The following is a 16,688-nucleotide window of genomic DNA, read 5'->3' as shown; positions in this document are numbered from 1 at the left end:
CTCTCAGTAGCAAAGGGAAAGGGGAACATGGTAAAGAATTCTGGGAGTGGGGACTGGTACAGGGGCAACATTTGGGGTGTAAATAAATAAAATAATTAATTTTTTAAAGGAGGCAGTGCAGAGAAAGAAGAGATGGGGAGAAGAGAGGGCATGGTGGGGGGGAGAAGAGTTGTACCAGAACAGTTTTACAGAGAAGGGTTGCAGGTGAAGACAGAACTAGCTAGAGAATAAGAAGCAGAAAGATTAGAACAGACTGCTAGAGTTAGTTTGAAGACAAGTAGAACAATACAGTCAGAAGCTGAGAGAGGCCAGTTTGAATGAGTCAGCTTGGATAAGGGTTTGGGCCAGAACAACCGAGTTGCACCAGCTAACAAATGTTCAGAAAGAGCTAAAAAAGAGTGAACTTACTCAGCAGTATGCTCAACTAGATGACAATTACATCTGGCAAATAAAAGTTACTTTCATACCCTTGGTTGCCTCCCAGAGGTTGATAGTAAGTTCTATTGCTGAAGTCACCATGCACTTTGAAGAGAGGATCTGACTTGAAGTCCTCCTTCCTTGATGACTAGCTTTTACAGTACCAGAAGGTGCCATGCAAACTTCTAAGGGCAGAGAGTAACCATTACTTCTACACAGCTATCAAACCTATGAATTACAACAATTACCAGCATATATGATAACCCTACATGTGCAATAGTGGCTTTGCATATGTTGGTGTTAATCAACAACTCTCTTACTGGTCTCAACAAGAGGGAAAACATGACTTGAAATAGAAAACCTAGCTAAGTACTATGGGTTTCTGAGTTTGTGGAGCTTGGGTGAGAATTTATAACTATCCCCTCACCAAACCAACATAGTTCCTAACTGCATTCTAAATATTTATCCTTATATCCATAGTTAAATGAAGTTTCCACACCTCATCAAAGAAATTTCTCTTTTCGTAGACAGCCGTTACAGAAAGCACAACCGATCAAAAGGCAGAGAACCAATGATCATGTGGAGCCCAGCTGCACGTGGTACATTGACAATACGACTCTTACACCTAAGGCTCACTTCACATTGTGGAAGAATGGGAAGAAAGACTGTAAGAGCCAGAACAGGAAGTCAAAATACATCCAGTGTGTATCCACCAGAAATATCAGGAGAGATATACCTATATGACTCCCAAAACAAGACCTGAACAAATAATTGACAGGCATGACAATGTGAGGGGGGAACTCACAGGCCCCAGCCCTAGATAAAGAACTACAGGCAAGTAATAATTGTTGAGCGTAGGAGAAATAGTCTTAACCAGGAAAGAGAAGCATAATAGGTTTGCTGATATCAAACGTTCAGCATCGAAATAATATACATACTGGTAATATTTATTATATTATATTATATGTTATATTGTATACACACATATTGACTTAACAGATAGTGTGCCTATATATACATATTTCACAGTACAACAATTAATGAAAAAAATCCATGAGTTTAAGAGAAAGAGGAAGGAAATATATATGGGAGGAGTTGGAGAGAATAATGGGAAGGGGAAATCGTGTAATCATATTTTAATTAATAATTATTAACAAAATGGAAATGCTAATTCACTACAAGGTTTTAAAAACTCAATGAAAGAATGACAAAATGAAATGCAGATTACAGGGATGTAGAAATACCAGGACCCCGCCCTTCATGATTCAGGTACTGAGTCTGGCTGGCAGCGTTCAAATATATTGGAATGGAGCAGACAATAGTAGGTTTGGGTCCATCACTACTAGCTTTTCTTTTATTGTGCAACAAACCAATAGCCTTATGATAAAAAAAAATGTAAGAAGATGGAGGCCAAACTATCTTTAATATGGTACCACCTCTTACATTTCCATGACCTAAACTGTATCTACAGCAAAATCACTTTTGTCATTGTGGTTGTGAGTACTAGATGATATGCTGTCTATAACATGTGGGACACAATTGTATCTCCACTGTAGCATCTCTTATTATTTGTTTTGGGAGAGGGAAACAGTACTGGGTACAAAACATGCTAATGTGGGGTCCCTCTTCTTTATTGTGTTCATATAATTTGTCTCTGTAGATCCAACAAATCCATTACTCACTGTTTGATGCCTTATTGTCAGTCAATTAATACAACATGTTTTCAAACAGCTTAACTTTCTGACCCACATGTAAAATGAACAAACACCAAACAAAAAATTCCTCACCTGCCTTTGAACTGAAAATCTTCCCATCGTCTTGAATAAAAACAATGTCTGCGGTATAAAAGCTATGGGCAGTCTTCCTTATATAGTGTTGTAATAAGTTACACATCAATTCAAAAGTATTGCCACCATCCATTGAGAGCCATATCTAAAGGAATAAAGAGATAACATCTCACTAAAACTGCCTCTAATTCTCAAAATTAACTATTGGTCTGATCTTCATGCAAAAGAAAATATATACAATACTATTTTCCTTATATTTTATGTCCACCATGAACCCAGGTACATATCAATTACTTTCCCACTCACCCTTATGACTTTTTTTTACCTTTCCAGAGTTCGTATTGTCAAAGGAAATTAGTTCAAACAAGTGGTTGAGTGCTATCTTATAACATTATCCTTCTCTCTCAACTTGTGTGTGTGCGCAAGTGTGCGTGCATGTGTGTCTTGCATGCACATGTATGGGTGCATGTGTAGAGAGACTACAGGATGTTGGGAGAATTCCTATTTGTGTTCCCTACCTTATTGAGATAGAGTCTTTTATTGAAAAAGAACTTTATTTTTTTAGCCATATTGGCTGGACAATGAGCTGTTGAGATCTGCCTGTCTCTGCTTCCTAATGTTGGGGTTTATAAATTTGCGGTCATGCTCAGACTTTTACATTGGTTTTGGGGATCTGAACTCAGATTCTCATGTTTTCAGATCAAGTGATTTTACCTGGACAGCCACCTTTCCAGACCCACATATTGCATTTCTGATTTGTATGTTCCTGGAACTTAGGGATTATAGCATCTCTTTACATGTTTATTTGTTTCTATCTTCATTTAAATGATGTGCTTTTTTGTTTCATTTGTCTTGCTATTAGGTTTTCCTTTTGAAAGTACTTTTTATGAAGTCTTATTGTTATTTTTAATTCTCCCCTCCATTGCATTTCTTAAACATTGTGGGGTCCCTATTGTGTTTTGTATCTCCAAACTGAAACTAGGGGCACAGTTCTATAATACTAGCACTTGGGAGGCTGAGGCATCTAGGGGGAAGCTCTGATACTAAGGTCCAGTTCCCCAATTAGTTCTTTGTCTGTAAAAAAGGCTGTGGGCTAATCGCTGAGCAGAAGGTCCAGGCAGGACTTCCAGGTCCCAGGAGGGTAGGCAGACCCAAGAAAGAGAGAAGTTTCTGTCATGCTTGGGAGGGAAAAGAACACAACGACCATGTGAAGATTCAGGGGGAGATGGGGCCTGTGGCCACTGCTAGGCAGGTGGCCAGGGATGTTTGACAGGGGCTAGGTGGGACTAGTCACTGAAGTTTAGGGCAGGCATTCTCATCAATAGACAGATTATGGAAGCAGAAACTGAAGAGAGACACAGTAAAAAAAGAATACACCTTCTCCTCAGCACCTCATGGCACCTTCTAAAAAACTGACTATATAATCAGTCACATAGCAAACCTCAACAGATACAAGAAGATCGAAATACTCCCATGCATCCTATCAGATCACCATGGACTAAGGATGGTCTTTAATAACAACAAAAACAACAAAAAGCCCACATACACATAGAAGCTGAACAATGCTCTGCTCAATAATAGCTTGGTCAAGGAAGAAATAAAAAAAAAAAAAAAAAAAAAAAAAAAAAAAAAAAAAAAAAAAAAACAAGGAGTTTTTAGAATCTAACAAAAACGACACCACTACATACCCAAACTTATGGGATGCAATGAAAGCAGTACTGAGAGGAAACTCTGAGTGCCTCCAAAAAGAAACTGGAGAGAGCATACATTAGTAGTTTGACAGCATGGCTGAAAGTTCTAGAACAAAAAGAAGCAGATACACCCAAAAGGAGTAGACGGCAGGAAATAATCAAACTCAGAGCAGAAATCAACCAAATAGAGACTAAAAAAACTATACAAAGAAAAAACAAAACCAAGAGCTGGGGTTTTTTTGTTTTGGTTTTGTGTTTTGTTTTGTTTTATTGTTTGTTTTATTGTTTTTGTTTTTTGTTTTTGTTTTGTTTTGTTTTTTAGAAAATCAACAAGATTGATAAGCCCTTAGCCAGACTTACTAGAGGGCACAGAGAGAGTATCCAAATTAACAAAATCAGAAATGAAACTGAGGAAATTCAGGAAATCGTCAGGTCCTATTACTAAAGCCTATACTCAACAAAGCTGGAAAATCTGGAGGATATGAATGAATTTGTAGACAGATGCCAGATATCAAAGTTAATGAGAATCAGATAAACCATCTAAACAGTCCCATAACACCTAAAGAAATAGAAGCAATCATCAAAAGCCTCCCAACCAGAAAAAGCCCAGGACCAGATGGGTTCAGTGCAGAACTCTAGCAGACCTTCAAAGAAGACCTAATACCAATACTCTCCAAACTATTCCACAAAATAGAAACAGAAGGAACACTACCCAACTCGTTCTTCGAGGCCACAATTACTCTCATACCTAAACTACACAAATGCTCAACATCCCTAATCATCAGGTAAATGCAAACCAAAACAACCCTGAAATTACACTTCACACCAGTTAGAATGTCTAAGTTCAAAAATTCAGGTGACAGCAGATACTGGCAAGGATGTAGGGAAAGAGTAACACTCCTCCACTGTTGGTGAGGTTGTAAGCTGGCAAAACCACTCTGGAAAGCAACCCGGATGGTTCCTCAGAAAATTTGACATAGTACTACCTGAAAACCCAGCCAGTCCACTACAGGGCATATATCCCAAAGATGCTCCAACATATAACAAGAACCCATGTTCCACTATGTTTATAGCAGCCTTATTTATAATAGCCAGAAACTGGACAAAATCCAGATGTCCATCAACAGATGAATGAATACAGAAAATGTGGTACATTTACACAGTGGAGTACTACTCAGCTGTTAGAAACAATGACTTCATGAGATTCATAGGCAAATGATGGAACTAGAGATTATCATCCTGAGTAAGGTAACTCAGTCACAAAAGAACACATATGGTATGCACTTACTGATAGGCATATATACTAGCCCCAAAAATATTGGAATACCCAATACCCAAGAAATGATTCACAGACCTTATGAAGCTCAAAAAGAAGGAAGGCCAAAATGGGGAGGCCTCAGTCCTTCTTAGAAAAGAGAACAAAACTCTCATGGGAGGAAATGCAAGGTCAAATAAAGGAACAGGGGTTGAAAAGGATCTTAAATGATAACCATAGGTGTTTGGCGAAGCTTGAGAACACTTTTACGTTACTGATAATAGGATTCTCTGACTAAAAACCCAAGAATTGCCCAACATTACTAGAAAGAGCTCAGATAACAACAGAGCCAGAAGAGGGTGCTTTGACAAATTTCGGTAAAGAGAAGGAAACACCAAATCACAGAACCGCCAGATAAAATCATACTTTCCATGAATCAATGGCAAAATTTAAGTCTTTCAATGTTCTAAAGAAATGGATTATATGCAGTAATATTCAGAACCTTGGCGTCCCATCTCTCATTTTTATCAGCCAGTGAACAACTGACTCCAGACGACTAAGTTTAACATACAATAAGCAGTTGATAAGCATTCATTACCTCCCCTTCGACTTCTACCCCCAAGATCATCAGAGTACTCCAGTTTGTGTATACAATCACTCAGACTACTAAGGTTGGACTACTACCTACTCTTTATGTCTGCTTACCCCATTACCATAAACATACAGAAAGTGGCTTCGGGGATGGAACACCATTCCAACTGGATTAGAGAATGTGGAAGGAAATTTGAAGGTAGGAAATTTTGGTTGAGAGCTTGGTTTCCCATCCTTGAGCATAGATACAGTGACAAAGACCTCTTTGGTATCCTAGATAAATAAAGAAAGAATTAAGATTTGTCCTGTTATTTGCTGCCCACATTATAATTTCTAGACTTTCCCATTGTTTCAGTTTCAGTTAAGACAAGGGCATCATACCCATTATCACAGCAAAATTTTCTAAAGAAAATTAGGTATCACTGACAAGTCTATTCCACTACCCTAGCTATCAGTTTTATAGATGCTGAGGTGGATGTAGCATAGGAGACTAAGGAATCTGTTCTAAACTAAAATCAGCAAGTTGTAGGTTATTCTCAGAAAAAAGAGAGCAAATATTATCTACCCTAAATCATTTTTCCAGGGAATTTTTATGAGTCTGGGAGTGAATAATCCACAGGCCTACCATACCACCTTCTCCTCTCTCTTGTTGTTCTTCTGAAACCTATTTATCTATTAAATATTTTTTTCAGGCAAACATCGGTTTAGTCTAAAATATGTTCACTTTAACATAGGCAGGCACGGTAGCACATGCCTCTAATTCCAGCACTCAGGGTCAGAGGCAGGCATATCTTGTGAGCTCATGTAACGTTACATAGTGAGACTCTGCCTTTAAACTTTCAGCTGAAAAGGCAGCTTATTTTAACGTTACACAGGCTTTAGAAGTGGTGATGCATATGTTTCACTTAGGGCTTAGTGCCGAACAACCACTTAGAGAACCCTTGAGTTTTCTAATGGCTCTGAGAGTAATTCTAATATGCAACTAAAAATACACATCTGTGGCAATGGGTTCCCCTTCTTTGTTCATCTAAACTAACCATTCCAAGGAACTTTAGATTTATGTGGAAAAAAAATCAGCTTATATTTCCCTGGGGAAAACAAACAATCAGAAAACAAATAGCATTTTGACTTATTTTTATACACTCAAATGACAAATCAAAAGAAATGTTCAAGAGCAAGCTATTCCACAAATGACTTTGTCAATTTCTATGCCAGAGACCATGGCAAACTGGAAATGATGTCTGTGAGGATTAGTCTGTAGTGGTTGATAACAGACAAAAACCCTCTGAACTATAAGACGTACTTGCATATGGAAAAGATAAATTCCACTGTCAGTTTCTTGGTCAATAAGAAATGTTGTCACATGTGGAATGGATCTTGTATCTTTATAAGTAAAATATACGCAAGGTATCCACTCAAGAAATGGTTCTCGACTAAAAAAACAGGAACTGGACTGCAAAATAGAAAGAGAGAGAAAACTGTTTCTGAAACATAAATTCCAACTACTTACTGTAGGAAAATAAGCTGATGAACCATTGTGTTCTTCTGACAGGCCACGAATATATCCGTGAGCCCCCTCCCCTTTTTCTTTTGCATGCACATGCACAGGTGCATACACAGAATGGTTCTTACTATGTGACCCAGGCTGGTTTAGATCTATGTAGCACAGATTTCTATGCCTCCACCTACTGACTGCTAGAAATGCATGTCTGTAATTCTACACATGACTCAGAAATCATAGCTTAAATTCTTTAATATCTATTCCTTTTTTCCTAGGTGGATTTTATTTTTAAAAAACATTGGAAGGAAACTCTTCTCTGATATGGAGTATTTGTCTAGAGACACTAGATACATTTAGCTTTAACAAAAGTAGGTTATCTGCTACTAAGTACACAAGGAGATACCACTGGAACTAGTGGGTATTTCTGTGTGTTCAAGTACCAAATTTCAGACTAAGAACAGTTCTTGAAATCATGCTTAACAAAGATTCCTACCTGTGGAAGTTTTCTATATCATACCTCACTGAGGGTCCTGTTTCTGTTGAAAGTGATAGTAACATAATCAACTGTAAAGTACAAAGGTGCAAAAATTAGGAACAACATCTATACTTTTTACTTAGAAAGAATTAGTGTTACTAAAGCTGCCTATATAAGATAAAATGGCAGTTAGAGATCTTTGAACACAGCTCTCTTGCATTTGGGCGGCAGTGCCACAGTCATTTTTAGGAAAATTCTCTCAGCATGTGGCCCCGGGTAGCCTCATGTCTACAGTGTTCCTGTTTCTGCCTCCTGAATGTTAAAGGAGTGACAGGTATATACCACTAGTCAGCCGGGTTTTCTCATTTTTAGGTCATTAATTCATACATAATCATTATCGTTGCATTTTATTCAATGTTGTATTTAATGCATTTTATTTGGTCTATATAGATAATCTACGGTGATAAAAGTCTGTGTACTTGTCGTGAAATTTACCTTCAAAACTTTCTCTGTTTGCAAAACATTTTTCATTATACCACAGTTTTCCTCTGACATAGTCAACCTATATAAATATATAAATGAAAATATCAAGTGGGCCATATATAAAGTTAGATGTTAAAAAGAAACTTACTTTAAAATTTCAAAATTCTGATCATTTGTGAATGTAGGCCCAATTAAGGAAAAGAGAATCTGTATACATATAAAAAAGCTGAAGACTAGAATCAAGAAACTGCAATTCACATTGTCACAGTCACTGAGAAAGAAGTGCATGGGCATGATGGGGTTCTCGACTATGCGGTGTCTTTCTAACGTACCTAGAAGCTGCTTCGGTCTTCACCACAGTTAGAGTGGTGCATGTGTTTATTTGTTTTTTGTTCCACGTTGGCTTCACCAGTGCAGAAGGAACCTTCACAGAAGACTAATAATGACTCATAACAGCAATATAAAGGCACTAAGAACTGGTCCTAAGAAAGAAGTGCTACACAAGTAAAATTATTTTTGTTAAATATTAACTATAATAAGATGAGAAACTATGTTAGGGGAAGGTTTCAACTTTCCAGTTGGAGCTGAGACAAGGAAGTCCTCTTCTTTTCTTTTTCTTTCTTTCTTTTTTTAATATAATGTGTGGGCCACTGAGAAAATTAGTATAACTTGTTAGTGGCAATTTTATAAATGTGGAGGTTTTCTCTTAACCCTGCTAACTCCCAAATAATAGAGGAAGGACTATTTTATTTATTTAACAGCTTTATGGCACAATAATTGAGCAGTACTGATTTTTTTTTTAATCCTCTAAGGTAATCTGGTTATATGCCAGCCCAAATCCCCAAGATACTTGCACTTTATGGTTTTTCTCTCGTCCACTTGTTTTCTTATGATTTCTCCTGGACCCCTCCTCATAGCTGAATCTCCACTTCCAATCTCTCACCCAGTTCCCTGGCTGGGAGGAAGTTCAGCCTCGCTTGCTCCCCTGTTCTATCATTGGCTTTTCAGCTTTTATTGTCAAATCAGAGAATGAATGGGGAACAATGCTTATGCTATGTTGAAGCAGGAGATACTTAGAATAAGCATTACAATGCCATGTCCAGATTGCAACCAGACACGAGAGCAGAGGAAATCAGCATTGAACAATTCAAGAATACTCTATACACAGGGCACAATAATATTATGCCTACATTTCCCTCTAGTTCAATAAAAGGCTCTTTCTCTTACAATAATGTAATTTACCTCTATGTATTTGGCAAGCTTGGAGAACTATCCTATTATTCATCCTATGAATCTAAAGTTCTATACCTAAATCAATATGAATAGACCTAAAAGCATTTTCTTAAATCCTAAACAAGTTGAGCTTGATATCGATACTGAAACTATTTAGTCTTCAACCAATCAGAGATTTGAGAAGGAATAAATGTTACCTGACTTTACAAGATGGACAGGAAAGCAGCTTTCAAAACCATAAAAGTGACAGAGATAGCTAGCCACCTGGACAGTCTCTCTGAAGTTTTCTATAAAATGGGAGTATCTATCTTCAATCCAGAATAACTGACAGGCATTTCTATGAAGGTGGAATTATAAAGGACCTGCCTACCTTGTCCTGACAAAGCTTGGCCATATAATCCAGTACGCCCAGTTTGGACAGTATTCTGTCTGCATTTGAAGCAAGGGCATTTTCTTGCCCAATGAATGGCTTAACTTATAACATATGAAGCAAACTCCACACAGAGGTTCTTTGATTGCTCATCTTCTTTGAAGTTGACCAGGGTTCTGCCAGGAGCAGACCTATCTTATTGTCATAAAGGCCACAAATTAATAAAATATCTTTAAAGGCCATATTCTGTATATCTCTGAGGCTTTTGAAGTCAATTTATTTGTGTATAGTACGTATGAATTGCTTTTTCTAGCTACTTAATACCTATTCAAACTAGGAAACATTTTTATAATTAACTAAACTAGTATCTAACATGACCATGAGTTTCATTGTCTGACTGCTAAGTTCTACTTGTTAATTATCCTAAAGAGTTAGTGAGTTTCATCAAGACTGTCAGCCTGCCTACAGGTTTCTGGGTGCCCAGAAGAGCAGCAGGAGGGCTCTCACTCCTAAGCCCAGGGGTGATTCCACACTCCCTATCCACTGAATATCCTGAAGAGTCTTAACAGAACTCTCAGGCCCCTAGTAGCTGTGCTACCTGGGAACAGACACTTCCTGCCCGAGGCCAGACCCAGCCCAGTCTCGCCAGCCTAATTTGCTGGGTGTCAGAGGGAAAAGCCTCAGGAGAGCTGTCACTCCTAAGCAGGGGGGCAAATCCACTTTCCCTCTCCACTGATTATCTCAGAGAGGTCGACCAGAACATTCAGGGCCCAGGTAGCATTGCTGTCTGGGAACAAGTTGAAAACCTTAAAGAGAACACACAAAATTTAAAGAACTACAGGAATGCACAACCACACAGGTGACGTGACTGAAAACAGAAATAGAAACGATGAAGAAATCACAAAAGAAGACAACCCTGAAGTTGGTAAACCTAGGAAAGACATCAGAGGCCATAGACCCAAGCATCACCACCAGAATACAAAAGATGGAAGAAAGAATCTCAGGGGCAGAAGACAATACATAAAACATTGGTACAACACTCAGAGAAAATGCAAAAATCAAAAAACTTCTAATGCAAAACATCCAGGCTATCCAGGACACAATGAGAAGACAAAACCTAAAGATAATAGATGTAGAAAAGAGCAAAGACTCCCAATTAAAAGGCCCAGTAACTATCTTCAACAAAATCATAGACAAAAACTTCCCTAACATAAAGAGTTGACCATAAATGTACAAGAAGCCTGCAGAACTCCAAATAGATTGGACCAGAAAAGAAATTCTTCCCGACACGTAATAGTCAAAACACAAAACATTCAAAACAAAGAAAGAATCCTAAAAGCCAGAAAAAAAAAGAGGAGTAACATATGAAGGCAGAACAATCAGAATTACACAAACTTCCCAGAGACCATGAAAACTGAAGATCCTAGACAAACATCATACAGACCATAAGAGAACACACATGCCAGCCCAAGTTACTATATCCAGCAAAACTCTCAATTACTATAGATGCAGAAACCAAGATATTCAGGAACAAAAGCAAGTTTAGACAATAACTGTCCACAAATTCAGCCCTACAAAGGATAATAGATTTAAAATTCTACCACTAAGAGGGAAACTTCACCCCAGAAAGAGCAAGAAATTAATCTTCTTGCAACAAACCACAAAGAAGAAAGGCACACAAACATTTACCTCTTAAAAAAAAAAAAGCAGGAAACAACAATCACTATTCCTTAATATCTCTTATCATCAATGGACTTAATTCCCTAATAAAAAGACATAGACTATCAGACTAGGCATATGAACAGAATCCAGCATTTTGCTGCATACAGGAAACTTATCTTAGCAACAAAGACAGGCACTACCTCAGAGGAGAAGGTTGAGAAAACTTTCAAAGCAAATGGACCCAAGAAACAAGCTGGAGTACTATGCTAATACAGAATAAAATAGACTTTCAACCAAAAGTTATCAAAAAAGATAAGGAAGGACACTTTTTACTCATCACAGGAAAAATCTATCAAGAGGAACATTCAATCCTGAACATTTATGCTCCAAATACAAGGGTGCCCATATTCATAAAAGAAATGCTACTAAAGTTAAAAGCATATGTTGCACCACACACAATAATAGTGGGAGACTTCAGTACCCCACTCTCATCAATGGACAGATCATGGAAGCAGAAACTGAACAGGGACACGGTGAAACTAACAAAAGTTATGAACCAAATGGATAAACCAGACATCTATAGAATATTTCATCCTAAAACAAAAGAATATACCTTCTTCTCAGCATATCACGGCACCTTCTGCAAAACTGACCATATAGTAGGTCACAAAAGAGGTCACAGACCTCAACAGATAAAAAGAAGATTAAAATAATTCCCATACATAGTATCAGATTACCTTGGAATAATGCTGGTCTTCAATAACAAAAAACAAAAAAAACAAAAAAAAAACATTCACATGGAAGCTAAATGATGTTCTACTCAATGATATTTTGGTCAAGGAAGATATAAAGAAAGAAATCAAAGACTTTTCAGAATTTAATTAAAATGAAGGGACAACATACTCAAACTTACGGGCTACAATGAAAGCACTACTAAGAGGAAAACTCATAGCTCTTCCAAAAAGAAACTGGAGAGAGCCCACACTAACAACTTGACAGCACACCTAAAAGCTATTGCAGATGCACCCAAGAGGAGTAGAATGCACAAAATAATCAAACTCAGGGCTGAATCAACCAAATAGACACAAAAAGAACTATACAAAGATTCAACAAAACCAGGAGCCTGTTTGTGGAGGAAATTAACAAGATTGATAAACCCTTACCCACACTCACTAGAGGGCACAGAAAGAGTATCCAAATTAACAAATTCAGAAGTGAAAGGGGAGAGATAACAACAGAAGCTGAGGAAATTCATGAAATCATTAGATCCTACTAGAAAAGCCTATACTCAACAAAACTGAAAATTCTAGAGGAAATGGATAATTTTCTAGACAGATACCAGGTACCAAAGTTAAATCAGGATCAGATAAACCATATTAACAGATTCATAACCACTAAAAAAATAGAAGCAGTCATCAAAAGACCCCCAAGGGGAAAATGCCCAGGACCTGATGGGTTTAGTGCAGAATTCTATCAGACCTTAATAGAAGACCAAGAACAAATACTCTCCAAACTATTCCACAAAATAGAAACAGAGGAAATACTACCCAATTCATTCTTCGAAGCCACAATTACACTCATACCTAAACCATAAAAAGACCCTACAAAGAAAGAGAACATCAGACAAATTTCGCTCATGAACATTGATACAAAAATACTCAATAAAATTTTTGAGCACTAAATCCAAGAACACATCAAAACGATGATTCACAATGATCGAGTAGGCTTCATCCCAGGAATGTAAGGTGGTTCAATACATTAAAATCCATCAATGTAATCCACTATATAAACAAACTCAAAGAAAAAAACTCACATGGTCATCTCTTTAGATGCTGAGAAAGCATTTGATAAAATTCAACAACCCTTCATGTTGAAAGCCTTGGAAAGATTAGGAATTCAAGACTCATACTTAAACACAGTAAAAGCAATATACAGCAAACCAGTAGCCAATATCAAACTAAATGGTGAGAAACTTGAAGCAATTCCAATAAAATCAGGGACTAGACAAGGCTGCCCACTCTCCCTCTACCTATTCAATATAGTACTGGAAGTCCTGGCCAGAGTAATTAGACAATAAAAAGAAGTCAAAGGAATGGAAATTGGAAAGAAAGAAGTCAAAGTATCACTATTTGCAGATGATATGATAGTATACTTAAGTGACCGCAAAGATTCCACCAGAGAACTTTTACAGCTGATAAACTACTTCAACATCATGGCTGAATATAAAATTAACTCAAACAAATCAACTACCTTACTCTACTCAAATGATAAACAGACAGAGAAAGAAATTAGAGAATGGACACCCTTTATAATAGTCACAAAGACTATAAAATACCTTGGTGTGACCCTAACCAAGCAAGTGAAGGATTTGTATAACAAGGGCTTCAAGACGCTAAAGAAGGAAATTAAAGATCTCAGAAGATGTAAAGATCTTTCATGCTCATGGATTGGAAGGATCAACATCATAAAATGGCCATTGCCAAAAGCAATCTACAGATTCAATGCAATCCCCATCAAAATTTCAACTCAGTTCTTCATAGAGTTCGAAAGAGCAATTTGCAATTTCATCTGCAACAACAAAAAATCTAAAATAGCAAGATCTATTTTCAACAATAAAATAACTTGTGGGCATATCACCATCCCTGACCTCAAGCTGTATTACAGATCAATCGTGATAAAAAACTGCATGGTACTGGTACAGAGATAGGCAGGTAGATCAATGCAACAGAATTGGAGACCCAGAAATGAACCTACACTCCTATGATGACTTGATCTTTGACAAAGGTGCTAAAAAGCATTCAATGGAAAAAGGACAGCCTCTTCAATAAGTGGTGTTGGTTCAACTGGCAGTCAGCATGCAGAAGAATGCAAATTAATTCTTTCTTATCTCCTTGTACAAAGCTCAGGTGCAAGTGGATCAAAGACCTCCACATAAAACCAGGTACACTGAAACTATTAGAAGAGAAAGTGAGGAAGAGCTTAGAACACATAGGCACCGGGGAAGATTTCCTGAACAGAACACCAATGGTTTATGCTCTAAGATCAAGAATCGGTTAATAAGACATCATGAAATTGCAAAGTTTTTGTAAGGCTAAGGACACTGTCAAGAAAACAAAATGGCAGCCAACACACTGGGAAAGTATTTTTATCAATCCCACATCTAGCAAAGGTCTAATATTCAATATATAAAAAGAATTCAAGAAGTTAGACTCCAGAGAATTAAACAACTTTATTTAAAAATAGGGTACAGAGCTAAACAAAGAATTCTCAACTGAGAAGTACCGAATGGCAAAGAAGCACCTAAAGAAATGCTAAGCATTCCTAGTCATCAGGGAAATGCAAATCAAAAAAACCCTGAGATTTTACCTCACACCAGTCAGAATACCTAAGATCAAAAACTCAGATGATGGCAGATGTTGGCAAGGATGTGAAGAAAGAGAAACACTCCTCCACTGTTGGTGGGGTTGTAAGTTGGTATAACCACTCTGGAAATCAGTCTGGTGGTTCTGCAGAAAATTGGACATAGTACTACCTGAAGACCCAACTATTCTACTTCTGGGCATATACCCCAAAGATGCTTCAACATATAATAAGGACACATGCTCCACTATGTTACTAGTGCCTTGTTTGCGATAGCCAGAGGCTGGAAAAAACCCAGGAATGGATACAGAAAGTGTGATACATTTACACAATGGAGTACTACTCAGCTATTAAAAACAATGGCCTCGCAAATTCCTAGGCAAATGGATAGAATTTGAATCTATCATCCTGAGTGAGGTAACCCAGGTAACAAAAAAAACACACATGATATGCAGTCACTGATAATTGGACACTAGCCCTGGAAAGCTCTGAATACCCAAGAAACAATTCACAGACCTTATGAAGCTCAAAAAGATGGAAGGCCAAAATGTGAAAGCCTCAGTCCTTCTTAGAAAAAAAAAAATCGTGTATTCATCATACATTATTATGTAACAAATTTTGTGAGCAATAATAATATTTTATAAAAATTTAAAAAGTAAGATGAATAGAGAAAAATAAAATAAAAATCATTGTGGGGGGAAAAGCCTTCAGGTTTGTAGGATACCATAGTTATCATTATTAATCTGGGCAATTTTAATATAGAACCTTTACTAGGCCTTGAACTATGCTATGCCTCTTCCTTCTGTTTCTATTATTCTTGCATTTTTCTCTATGAATCTAACTGGAACAGCTCAGTGTCACAGGATTGGTAGTTTAAGTCCTGAGGATAAGCTTTTCCTCTGCAGGATCCTCTACTTGTCAATCCTCTACTGCTCTACCTTGCCATGAGCCATGTTCTCATTAGTTTGGTTTGTATTCTATTGTTTAAACAGAGTACCCTGAGTTTGGGGAAATAATTTTTATGTTCTATTGGTTCACTAGAACAACAAGTCACTGTCTGCATACGTTGAATATATTGGTGTTGCTGGAAATTGAATGCAGAGGCTGAACATGTAAGGCAAAGACTCTACCATTGAGCTATATGTCCTGATATAGCAATGTGAGCAATCTCCAGAGCCATCTCAGCAAGCCCAGAGAGAAACAACCAGCAGGAAATTGTGGGTATGAAAGAAAGGGGGCCTGGTCGCTATAGAGAAAAGATTTTAGTTTAAAGCGAAAATAATTTTATTGTAGCAAGGAAAATCTAGATTGTGAATCATTGCTTTGCAAGTCATCAAGTAAATAGGTATCTCTTCTAAACCACTGTTAGGAAATCAAAAGTCTTACCCTTTCAAATCCACAAAAGTCTGCTCTTGAAAACTGTAGAGAGGAGGAAGAAGAAAAAGAAGAAATGTGGTTCCTTTTTGAAGTCATCATAAACTTTGTATTTTAATTGGACCACAAAAAAAAAAAAAAAAAAAAAAAAAAAAAAAAAAAAAAAACCCTTTGTTTTCTATTGTGTTCCAGCAAATATGTGGCCAAATATTAATGTGGCTTCCCCTTTAGTCTCTCAATGGAACTTAATTATATGCATATAACTCCATCTAAATGTACATTTTTTCTTCTCTTCATCCCAACTTTATGTTAGCTTTTATTTTCTTATATGTCTTTCTGCCTGAGGAAACTTTCTATTCTCTGTAGCGAGTCCTAAATAAACAGTTCCAACTTCATTTCTACTTGCCTCTGGGTGGAATAATTTTATTTGCCCTATCACGGAAATTCCCAACAGGATTCTATGTCGCTCTATGCAGAATTTGGGGGTTT

The 16,688-nt window shown here is 37.3% G+C and overlaps 1 protein-coding gene across 1 annotated transcript in view; it reads right to left on the bottom strand.

The window, feature by feature from the left end:
* Positions 1–16,688, bottom strand: part of CATSPERB (cation channel sperm associated auxiliary subunit beta) — a gene marked incomplete at both ends in the record, with an annotated part of 137,568 nt that overhangs the window by 97,115 nt on the left and 23,765 nt on the right. Inside the window, 6 exons of the mRNA XM_080913138.1 lie at positions 2,205–2,349; positions 5,856–6,014; positions 7,045–7,194; positions 7,760–7,806; positions 8,213–8,279; positions 16,212–16,244. Coding sequence (XP_080769264.1) covers positions 2,205–2,349; positions 5,856–6,014; positions 7,045–7,194; positions 7,760–7,806; positions 8,213–8,279; positions 16,212–16,244 — 601 coding nt within the window. The remainder of the gene's footprint in view (positions 1–2,204; positions 2,350–5,855; positions 6,015–7,044; positions 7,195–7,759; positions 7,807–8,212; positions 8,280–16,211; positions 16,245–16,688) is intronic.

This window comes from Micromys minutus (assembly GCF_963924665.1).
Source record: "Micromys minutus genome assembly, chromosome: 1".
NCBI classification, from domain to species: domain Eukaryota; kingdom Metazoa; phylum Chordata; class Mammalia; order Rodentia; family Muridae; genus Micromys; species Micromys minutus.
The sequence above is the reverse complement of the archived record's forward strand: the minus strand, read 5'-3'. Positions and strand labels throughout refer to the sequence as shown.